The 12,133-nt window shown below is 40.9% G+C and overlaps 1 protein-coding gene and 1 long non-coding RNA gene across 2 annotated transcripts; one reads left to right on the top strand and one right to left on the bottom strand.

Annotated features, from left to right (window-relative positions):
- The first annotated feature begins 465 nt into the window (after window positions 1–465).
- On the top strand, window positions 466–7,467 carry LOC124878425. The gene is made up of 3 exons (XR_007040765.1): window positions 466–519; window positions 4,021–4,023; window positions 7,354–7,467. It is a non-coding gene; the product is annotated as an uncharacterized LOC124878425 (long non-coding RNA).
- Window positions 7,468–9,466: 1,999 nt separating this feature from the next.
- LOC124877913 lies at window positions 9,467–11,127 on the bottom strand. The gene is made up of 4 exons (XM_047381547.1): window positions 11,032–11,127; window positions 10,866–10,925; window positions 10,557–10,694; window positions 9,467–10,357 (listed from the first exon to the last, which is right to left on the bottom strand). Exons 1-4 carry the CDS (start codon window positions 11,125–11,127, stop codon window positions 9,467–9,469), a joined length of 1,185 nt encoding a protein of 394 aa, XP_047237503.1.
- Window positions 11,128–12,133: the final 1,006 nt, after the last annotated feature.

Genomic DNA, 12,133 nt, shown 5'->3' on the forward strand with positions numbered 1-12,133 from the left:
TGCTTTGTTCATGCTTCGTTTATGCTACGCTTTGGATACCTATGCTTTGTTTGGACAATGCTATGCCTTGCTATGAGTACCTGCAGGTTTGCGCAAGTTTTGATCTAGTCCTTGTTTCATCCCTGCAGTGTGTTTTGTTACCTTTTGGACTTTTTTATGAATAAACAAGGAAGTAACTATGATGCGGCTACCGAGCTCTTGTCTGCGCTTTGGTCCGACCCTCAGTCCTTCCCCGACAGGTACATACATTCCAATTAATCCTAACCATTGAACAGTGCAGTCAGAGTTAGTTATTTATTCAAATTGGATAAAAAGTTTTTCTGTCTAAGGAAACCCAGCAGATTGCATCGAGTCAGTGACTTGCAGCATTCCCTCCTCCCGGATGAGCATGTAGAGGCAGTGGACGGTCACTGGCGTTGACTTTGCAGCAATCCCTCATACTGAGCATGCATGTAGCGACAGCAGAGGGGAAAAACTCCCTTTTAACAGGAAGAAACCTCCAGCAGAACCAGGCTCAGTGTGAGCGGCCATCTGCCAGGACTGACTGGGGGTTTGAGAGAACAGAGCAGAGACACAAAGAGAACAAAGAAGCACTGATCCAGGAATACGTTCTATGGGAAGGAAAAGTAAATGTTAATGGATGTAGCTCCTTTAATCATTTCACCTAGAAAGAAAGAACAGAAACTCTGAGCCAGTTTTCAAGGTTAGAGTCTGAAAGAGAGCACACACAGTTAGTTACAGTTAAGCTCAGTCAATCACCATGTCTAGGAGAGAGAAAGGGTTAAACACTAAAAGACAGAGCTATGTGTATCATCGGTAGAGAGTGAGCATTAAGATGTTGCCAGCAGAAGCTCGGACGATTCCCCTCTCCAGAAAGGTGTCACAGGTAGACACAGAGCCAGGCCAGGTGTATCTTCTAGGAAGAGAAAAGAGAGAACAAGGTTAAAAGCTGAAATAACAGCAAATAATGCAAAATTGGAGAGTAGTGTGAGAATATAGCGAAGAGGGTGAAAGTGGTCATTATGTCCTCCAGCAGCCTAAGCCTATAGCAGCATAACTACACAGATAGTTTCAGTTCAGATTATTTAGTTAAACGGTGCTTATTTACAACAATGTCGTCTCAAGGCACCCAACAAAGGGTCCCACTGATGGTCATTGTTATACTAAAAACCACAAGGATTGGGATACATCCCTCTGTCAGACTGATTATAACCATTGGAAAAGAGAGGGGGTCATACGGGTAGCAGAAATGGAGTGTGTGAATTCAGACACTTATGTTAAAAAAGATATCATACAAAGTTCAGTTGAAGCGACACAAAAATCAATCATTTTGTAAATTTCCAAGGGAACTATCTAACTATCACAGTCAAAAAAAGGTCAGCAATTTTGCTCACAGAAAGATAAGTGCTTTTTCAATCTCTTCTGACTGTATCCATTCTCCCTGCACATTTCTGGGTGTTCCCTGGGGAGCTTTAGTTTCTTCCAATAGTCCAAAAAACATGTTTATTAGGTCAAATATGCCATCATAGTTTGTCAATATTTTGCTTCTATGGTGGATTCCCTGTCTTGACTAATAATTGTTGGGGAAAGTTACAGCCCCACACCTTCTTTCGCATCCTGACTCTTACCAGGATTAAGTAGGTACAGAAAATGAGCTTTTGCAGCTTCAACAGCTTCTGTTATAAAATACAAAAATGCATTATTAGCAGATGTATACATTCACTGGCCACTACACTAGGTACATCTTGCTATTATTGGGTTGTACCCTCCTTTGCCTTTATAACTGATCTATTTTTTTGTTGCACAGATTTCACAAGGTGTCTGAAACATTTTGGTCCATGTTGGCATTATTTAGGGTGTATTCACACTTGCCACTTTTGGTCCCCTTTAAACGGACCAGAGTTCGTTTCCCACCTTGGTCCAGACCTTTTGTACAGGTGTGAATACACTCAAGTGAACCCTGGTCCGGACCAAACAACCGGACCGAGACCCACCTTTTGAGGTGGTCTTGGTCCGCTTCCAAACGGACTCTGGTGCGGTTCGCTTATGGTCTGAATACAAACCGGCCCTGATCCGAACCAACTACAAAAAGCGTACGTCTCTTTGGACATAAAAAGCCACCGTAGCCGGTAGCAAAGGTGTGTGTTGAAAGGTAATCATACCTGCTAAGCTGTGTGTTGCTTAGCAACGATACTGGCTTGTTGCACGTAGAGAACGTCGGCGTTCAGCACGTATTCTCTGACAGGGTTCCAAAATTATAAATGGAACGTCTCAAAGTCTGTGTTGAATGAGCTGCTCTTCATTCTCCCAATAATTTTTCAGCTGTAATAACGGCACAATTATGCAGAACAGAGGTGCTGCACGCAGCACGTCTGCAGCTGTTTTCCTAAATTTCCGGGTCTGTGCTCTGTCCCGCCCCCGTCATTTCTGTCTAATGGGAACAATGATCATCACCTGCGTGGCTTTGTTTACAAGTATTAGTTCACTTGCAAAAAGTACAATGTGAAAACACACCGCACCGAATGAAGAAAATAAAGTTCGCTTTTGGTCCGGACCAAACAAGCGGACCAAAGGACTTTCCTGGTGTGAATACACCCTTAATCACGCAGTATCTGCAGATTTGTCAGCTGCACAAACATATAACAAATCTTCCATTCTATGACATCTGAAAGGTGCTCCATTGGATTGAAATCTGGTGACTGTTTGAAATGTTTTCCACTTGGTGACATTCTGCGTAAACCTGCTGGAAGTAGCCATCAGACTGTTATCATAACTAGAAGGGCGTGGTCAGGAAGGATATTTGGGTAGGCCTTTGCATTTAAGTGATGCTTAGATGATAGCAAAGAAAATATCATGCACTTCAATACACCACCGCCATCAGCCTGAATGGTTGATATGAAGCAGGACACTCCCATGCTTTTATGTTGTTTATGCCAAATTCTAACCCAACCATATAAATATCAAAGCTAAAATTTAGACAGTAGTGTGAGTGGCACTCAGTCTGGTCCTCTGCTGCTTTAGCTCATTCAGATCAAGGTTCGAGGAGTTGTGCCTTCAGAGACCATACTCTGCATATCTAGGCTGTGGCAAAAGTCATTTGAGCTATTGTTGCCGTTCTATATTGTCAAACCAGTCTCCCTGGTTTTTTTTTGTTGGTTTTTTTTTACCTCTGACGTCAATAAGACATTTTTGTCCATGCAGCTGTCTCTCACTGGATATTTCCCTTTTTTCAGGTAGTCTACTGTAAACAATAAATATGGTTGTGTCTGAGTAGATCAACAGTTTGTGGAATGGTCATACCTGCCGATTGTTGGTGACACAGTACATTGTTTTCACCATGTCTAGATGCCTAAATGCATTTAGTGGCATTACTGTTTTGGGCTGATTTGCTATTTGTGTAAGCAAGAAATAGTTGTACTTAGAAAACAAAAGATGACTATTCTGTGTACATTAAATGCAATAGGAACATGTTTTGTGTGTTTTCATGATATAAAAACAGTACTGAAGTTATCTTGCATCTTCTTAGTAATTAAATAGAATGTTTAAAACTGTTGTGTGATGGTGTAGATTTACATAAATGTGTCAATTTGTGGGGAAAACGTCTCCAGCAATCATGTCTTCTTAAGGAGCCAACTCTAAGGAAAAAAGTATTTATGTAAAGAACTGCTGAACTTGTGTCTGTCCAAAAAACCTGAAAACCAGTGATGTGAAAGCTTGATTATGTTGTACTGGCTCAGAAAGAGATGAGATTTACGTCAGTGCTCCATAAAACGAATGAATGCAATATGCACTCATACTAAAAGCTTAGGAGGATTGACTCCTGGAGCCCATTGCTTTTCTTGCTCCAAATGATCCTCCAGGGACAAATCTTCAGTGCAACCAGCGGATGTCCGGCTAATGGATAACGGAAATTCAGGGCAAGGCTTACAGTTACTGTGTCCTACTCAATGAATGAAAACCAAATCTAAACAATCACATGTTCTTAGATGGCTGCTGCTAGTTAAGTCTTCTGCTCCACAGATGGTGCTTACACGTTACCTAAATCTGCTGCGTAGTAAAGACTAATGGAACTTCAGTATGATAAATTCACTTGATCACTCCTTAAATGTAGACATAATGGTCTGGTCCACAATTTCACGTAAATGCGGACATATAACATGTAATAGCATTAAATGACAGAGTCAGAGATGTCTGGACTGAGCCATCAACTTAAGTAGTTGAGAAGAAAATTTTAACTTTTGATTTATATTGCCAAAGCTGGCAGCTCATGAACAACATACTGTACAGACCAAATGTTTGGACACAACTTCTCATTCAAAGAGTTTTCTTTATTTTCATGACTATGAATATTGTAGCTTCACACTGAAGGCATCAAAACTATGAATTAACACACGTGGAATTATATACTGAACAAAAAAAGTGTGAAACAACTGAAGATATGTCTTATATTCTAGGTTCTTCAAAGTAGCCACCTTTTGCTGTGATTACTGCTATGCACACTCTTGGCATTCTGTTGATGAGCTTCAAGAGATAGTCACCTGAAATGGTTTTCCAACAGTCTTGAAGGAGTTCCCAGAGATGCTTAGCACTTGTTGGCCCATTTGCCTTCACTCTGTGGTCCAGCTCACCCAAACCATCTCGATTGGATTCAGGTCCGGTGACTGTGGAGGCCAGGTCATCTGGCGCAGCACCCCATCACTCTCCTTCTTGATCAAATAGCCCTTACACAGCCTGGAGGTGTGTTTGGGGTCATTGTCCTGTTGAAAAATAAATGATGGACCAACTAAACGCAAACCGGATGGAATAGCATGCCGCTGCAAGATGCTGTGGTAGCCATGCTGGTTCAGTATGCCTTCAATTTTGAATAAATCCCCAACAGTGACACCAGCAAAGCACCCCCACACCATCACACCTCCTCCTCCATGCTTCACAGTGGGAACCAGGCATGTAGAGTCCATCCGTTCACCTCTTCTGTGCCCCACAAAGACACAGTGGTTGGAACCAAAGATCTCAAACTTGGACTCATCAGACCAAAGCACAGATTTCCACTGGTCTAATGTCCATTTCTTGTGTTCTTTAGCCCAAACAAGTCTCTTCTGCTTGTTGCCTGTCCTCAGCAGTGGTTTTCTAGCAGCTATTTTACCATGAAGGCCTGATTCACACAGTCTCCTCTTAACAGTTGTTCTAGAGATGTGTCTGCTGCTAGAACTCTGTGTGGCATTGACATGTTCTCTAATCTGAGCTTCTGTTAACCTGCGATTTCTGAGGCTGGTGACTGATGAACTTATCGTCCGCAGCAGAGGTGACTCTTGGTCTTCCTTTCCTGGGGCGGTCCTCATGTGAGCCAGTTTCTTTGTAGCGCTTGATGGTTTTTGCGACTACACTTGGGGACACTTTCAAAGTTTTCCCAATTGTTCGGACTGACTGACCTTCATTTCTTATAGTAATGATGGCCACTCGTTTTTCTTTACTTAGCTGCTTTTTTCTTATCATAATACAAATTCTAAGTCTATTTAGTAGGACTATCAGCTGTGTACTGTATCCACCTCCTGCACAACACAACTGATGGTCCCAACCCCATTAATAAGGCTTGAAATCCCACTTATTAAACCTGACAGGGCACACCTGTGAAGTGAAACCCATTTCAGGTGACTACCTCTTGAAGCTCATCAACAGAATGCCAAGAGTGTGTGGAGCAGTAATCAAAGCAAACGTTGGCTACTTTGAAGAACCTAGAATATAAGACATATTTTCAGTTGTTTCACACTTTTTTGTTCAGTATATAATTCCACACGTGTTAATTCATAGTTTTGATGCCTTCAGTGTGAAGCTACAATATTCATAGTCATGAAAATAAAGACAACTCTTTGAATGAGAAGGTGTGTCCAAACTTTTGGTTTGTACTGTATCTTTTGTCATGGTAGATACAGTTCAGTTCAGTTGTAAAATACCCACCGGAGTACATTGAGTGAGTTCTTTTGTTCACAAAAATAACCCTGTTACCATTACTACAACAACAGATGAAATAAATCTATTCTATTGGCTTGTGAGCCATAGTTTCTGCTAAATGTGACTTCACAATAAGGGTATAAAGTGATATCACATTTTTTTTGTCAAGGTGAACACTACCATGCTTATTATTATTGACTTGCTGGTGGCATGTGACTTTGTTTTATTGAAACTCTTCTTTTAAAGTGACAATTGCAATACAAAGGAATTTATTTTCCTTTTTATTGCAGTGGACGGATTACTACACTGTCTGTTTATGGCTTCGTTGCTTATCTATGAGATTCACATGTGTAATTTGCTTGGTAGAGTATGATGACCCAGTGAAGGTCAACAAATGTATGTTTTATTGTCTAAATCTCTGAATGTAGAAAGGCTGAATTATCTGCACAGAGGTGCTGCCGTAAAACAGTAACTTTTCACTAGAATTTCAGAAGAAATTTAGACGGGGCCTGCCTCTTGGTGCGTGCTTCTGGGACCACAAAGTTTCTCTGGCCGTTAGGTTTAGCTCCCATCAGGTTTGAGGGCAGAACTATGAAGAGCTTAAAAGAACTGTGAATGTGTGTGTTAGTTCAATTAAAGTCACCAAAAACTGTTTTCCATTTACCTGAAACAGGATTCAGGTTTCATTACGTGAGGTTAAAACATGGCCTCAGACTGGAACCTGTCATAATAATGCATTTCAAAAACAGCTGGGAACAATGGTTTAGCAGCAATAATAATGTTCAACCAAATTCAGCATTCTACATTTACATGACTAAATGTTTTTATTAAATATTGTGGTTAAATTTTATTCTGTAGCCAAGAGTATGATTCATGTTGATGAGGAAATAAAAACTTTCTGAATCAGGATGCGTTTGTACCATGAGTTTTAATGGTAATTTACACAAGTAAATCCACTTCTTGATACTTGAGATAATTCAGTTCAATTCAGTTTATTTATATAGCGCCAATTCACAACACATGTTGTCTCAAGGCACTTCACAACAGTCAGGTACATACATTCCAATTAATCCTAACAATTGAACAGTGCAGTCAGATTCAGTTATTTATTCAAATTGGATAAAAAGTTTTTCTATCCAAGGAAACCCAGCAGATTGCATCCAGTCAGTGACTTGCAGCATTCCCTCCTCCTGGATGAGCATGTAGAGACAGTGGACAGTCACTGGCGTTGACTTTGCAGCAATCCCTCATACTGAGCATGCATGTAGCGACAGTGGAGAGGAAAAATTCCCTTTTAACTGGAAGAAACCTCCAGCAGAACCAGGCTCAGTATGAGCGGCCATCTGCCACGACCGACTGATAGACATTTATTGATCCAAATAAACTTGAAGAACTAAGAGAAAGCACTATGAAATGACTGAAGTCCTTAGCGATGACAAACATGACAATTAGTTTCCTTCAGAACGGATTTGAACAATAACATTTGGTCTGACAAAGCAATACATGTAATTAGTTCAGCTCAGTGATCTCCTGCTATAGTTTCTTCTGAAGCTCTTTGACTTGAGACACTTTAGTTTCCTGTTGGGATGTGATCTGCTGCTTCACATCAGAGCCTTCATGGTGAGAAGTAGAGGAAAGTTCAAAATAGCCACCTGTAAAATTCAATTTAAATAAATAAAACATTAATATACATGGTACATTTTTTGATTTATTTGATAATTAACAAATGCAGTGGAAATTAAGCTTACATAAGTCCAGAGGTTGCAGACTGTGTGCCGCAAATGCTTGATGTTTGCTCCCGCCTCGTTGACGCTCCAGCTGTTGGTCAAGTTGTTGATGGCGATGACCCGTCCCACGGCATGTTGAAAGACACACAGACATCAAGATAAAACTTTCAAGCCTTAAGAAAAATCATCATCATTTAAAATCATGAACATACAGATTTCTAACTACATAGGTGACCCAGGAGGGGTCGATGTTGCAACTGCAGTAAGTTTTGAGAAAAATGTACAATCACAACTTCATTGTGTTGTTGCAAATTACCCTGAACTTGTCATGGACATACCTGGTCATGGGGCACGGAGTCCAGAAACCTTGACATAAAGAGACAAATTACTTCAATGAGAAAAGCACACAAAATAACTTATCCTAAACTCAGTTAATGAAAAGCAAAATGAAAGCCATATCTTGTTCTCTGTAGACTGCTTGGAGGATCAAGGCTGCCAGGTGGGTTGGGGTGTCCCGCGCTAAAAGCATCGATACATGAATCATTACAATCATGAGATTCATGTTATATTTGAACTTTTACCAACAGCTACTATAATTGCAACATACAAAATACTTTTTAGGTTCATAGTCTATCATCAGCTAGATTTTGGATACCTTGGTTACGTATGATGGGCCGCTCTGCAAATTGACCAGGTCCAGCCTCCTCCATCTCTTCTTGGAACCCTCATGAGTCATACCGTGCGTTGCATGCTCTCAAGCCTGCAAAAACTTACTAAAACTGGGCAAAAAACGGTTATTTCCACTCAAAGCAAATTAACATAATGGCCAAGCAAACAGAGCGGAGTGGAGAATGTCCATAGTGTGGAAAAAACTGCTCCATCAGACTGGAGTATTGGCTCATGATCAGAAAGAAAACCAAAAAGAATACTAGAGAGCTCTAGCAGGTTCTCTAGGGGAGTTAAATGAAATGTTTCAAAAATGCACTGGTCTCCAAATTAGTTCAGTGGTCGTCTGAAGTAGCTGTATTCAAGAGTAATAAGCTTCACAGCCGTTACTGGACCTGTACAGGCCGTCAGCCGACACCGTTATTCTTATTACCCTTTAAATACATCAACTGGATTTCCAGTATCCAAGCGAATCATTGAGGACATTTGATTCTGATTATTTGTTCTCACTTTGGTGTTTTTACCTAAGATGGAGTACCATTAAAAATGACAGGACTATTGTCCTAGTGTAATTTGTTTCCCAGCCCTCCTCTCAAGTCATGGTGAAGATGCAGCTGAAAATGAAGCCAAAATACAATATACAGGGTTGTGGAAACTGTAATAAGTCTGCAACACACCTGACTGAACACAATATTCTGGCTGAGATATGATTTTGACGTAGCTAGATCATAACTTGGTGGCCTGTAAACCGTGGCAATGAGGGCTGTGATCGGAGCATCCACTTTCACAACGTTGTGTTCAAGATCGGTAACATTGTGAAAGTATTTCCACTCCTGGGGTTGTAGTATTTGGGTATTTCGATTGCTGGCATGGCTCCACTGTTGACATCAACTTGGTATTCTGGGACAGGGTCTTGTTCTTCATTTTCATCGATTGAGGGTCGCTCCGCTACGCATTCCAAACGAGATATTTTTCAGGCAATCCTGTCATCCAAACATTCTCTTCATCTGGGGCCATGTTCATCAGTTTGCTCATGGGAAGGCTCATTTTCACACAGTCTTCATCAGTTTGGATAAAAATGACACTGCGTGATGACTTTTTAAGGGGTAGACTACATGTACGGGCTACTGACTCTTGAGCACTAACTGTTTTGAATAGGCCTGCATGATCTTTTTCATCTCGTCCTGTTGGTTGACATCGGACTTCTTTACAACTTCAGCAAGCCAAGCTGGCATTTCCTCTTCATCAGAAGTGCTCTCTGGTTTCTCATCACCTGGGCTTGCTTGTGTGGATCCAGGTGAAATATTCAGATTGCTCAAGGCCGGAGGAGGGGCATCACCAATGTCGTCGCTGACAAACGATACTGGTACAAACTCATACAAGGCATAGGGGCCACGGTTCTCAAAGAGTTTGTACAGATGTTCAACCATGAGCGTTAGGTTGCTAAAGGTCATGACTACTGCAGTTCCGTTAGGATGGGGCAGGCCTGCTGAGTTTCTGGAGTGAGAATCAAAAACTCCAAACCTACCGTCTCTGTACCGGAAAACTGCAATGCACTCTGGAGTCACCAAAAGAAAAGCATGGGTGACATTTTCAGACAGACACTCTAGTTGTGAAGCAAGAGGCAATCCCATTCGCCGTGATCTTTGAGGGCTATCATTCTGACACAAAACATGACCAACTCTTACACCTGTTGTGTGTACAGTGTAGATGTTCCCGTCTGTCAGTACTTGTTGGGGCATCTCTTCAACTGTCAAGTGATTATCAACAAATCTACCATTCAACATGAGCTGCTGTTTAATGCCAACATAAAATGCATCTCCTTGCTCAAGTACTCTGTCAAGTAACACTGTGTCACACTGCAACCCCTCACTGTGGTACGCTAAAAATGTCAGAGCCATACAGGTGCACTGGTGATTACGGGAAAATGTACCGTATCTGTAGTCAGCCTGGCAATGTGTGGCCCTCACAGTCTGGACAGGCGGACCGCTGACGCAGGGTTCCAACGAAGAAGCCTGAATCATAATCAGAAAATTGAATAAATTTAGCATTTTTGCATAATTTTTTTGGCTTATAAATTAATGAATTAAAAATATACAACTGTATTAAACAAAAACTTTTATTATCCTGTTAACAGTTCAAACAAACTTTAGTTTCCAGGATGTGGATATTCAAAATATTTGACATTTCAACAGTAGATTATTCATGAGTTACCTGGCAGCTGTCATCCCTGACATGGTCCTCGAGAGGCACGGGAGAAGACTCGGCGGGGGCGTCAACCTCCAACGTGGGGGCGGCTCTCCTGGGCTGGCGACGGGCTGGCCTGGTCCTCTCAGTCGGAGTTCCCTCCACCTGAATTCAAGAGGAGCTTGAAATTTGGTAGAAAGTACAGAAGATGCACAAAACTACATCTTGAGGTCTCTGATTTAGGCTCTGTTGCAAATATATTTTAAATAATTTAAGACAACTTACATCCACTACTATTCAACTATTAAATTACTGAAAAGTAAACTACAGCTTTACCTTCTTCTCCGGAGACTGGGTGGGGGTCCAAGCCTGCGCGGTGGGTGGCGATGTCCTGGGCTGCAAACACAGGCATAATTACAACCATGTTGAAAGCACAAAACTACCAACAACTACTGTTATACTAGGAAAAAAATAAACTATTACAATTTATAACTCAAGATACCTTGGCGACGTTCGGCTGGCTGCCCTGCAGGTCCTCCAGGTCCAGGGTCCTCCATCTCTTCTTGGCGGCCTCGGAGCGTCGTCCCTTGCGTGGCATCCTGTTAAGACAACAGAAGAACAGAAGAAAACTGGGGGAGGAAAAACAGGTTATCTAGACCAAAGCAACAGAGAAAATACAAACTGTGAAATGTATTTAAATATGTTCCAAATTAATTAAACAGTGTTTGTGGGAAGATAGTATGTGAGTGAATGTGTGTGTGTTAGTGAATATTATGTGTAGCTTTGAAAATAAATGTCTTGTGTGTCTGAATATGTTTATCTAGTCAGTGTGTTGTTTTCTGATTGAGATGTAACAGTAGTGTAGATGATTTAAGGTGGGTGTAGTAAAGCACAGGTGAAGATCACAGCTGGCAGCACTGGAAAACTTCCAAATTGCAAAGTCTCGCACAAGTGAAAAGCTGTAATAAAAAGCAAAAATAACATCCATTAAAAACAATGCTAATCAAAATATTCAGTTCCAAAATATATTTAAAACCAGGGATAAAGCTCAAAATTGCTCTTTAATGTTCTTAAAGGACCAATATCATGTTCAAACATCAACACATTTCATAACCCTGGTCATTAGTAGTATTTAAAAGAATCAAAACCAAAACAAAGTGAAGATTTTTTTTGTGTAGACAAAAATAAAGTTTAACCAAATTATCAAAATCTTTCACTCTAGAAGCTAATTAAAATAACCAAACACAGCTGTAACATGTTGAATTTGTTCTTAAATGTATATCCAGTCCATCTTAATTGATAAAATATGATAACTGAATAAAAGGCAAATTAAACAATATTGAACAAATACTGAATACTGAAGAGGCGCAGCGTCAGCCAATCAGAGAGCGACATCTGTAGGGGTGTGTCGTTGTTGACAACTTGGCCTTTCAAAAAACACATTTTAAAAATAAAAGAACTGTATTAAAAGTCAGTCAGTCATTTTCTACCGCTTATTCCATAGTGGGTCACGGGGGAGCTGGTGCCTATCTCCAGCAGTCTATGGGCGAGAGGCAGGGTACACCCTGGACAGGTCGCCAGTCCATCACAGGGCAAGTGTGTGT

Source organism: Girardinichthys multiradiatus, chromosome 12, assembly GCF_021462225.1.
Source record: "Girardinichthys multiradiatus isolate DD_20200921_A chromosome 12, DD_fGirMul_XY1, whole genome shotgun sequence".
NCBI classification, from domain to species: domain Eukaryota; kingdom Metazoa; phylum Chordata; class Actinopteri; order Cyprinodontiformes; family Goodeidae; genus Girardinichthys; species Girardinichthys multiradiatus.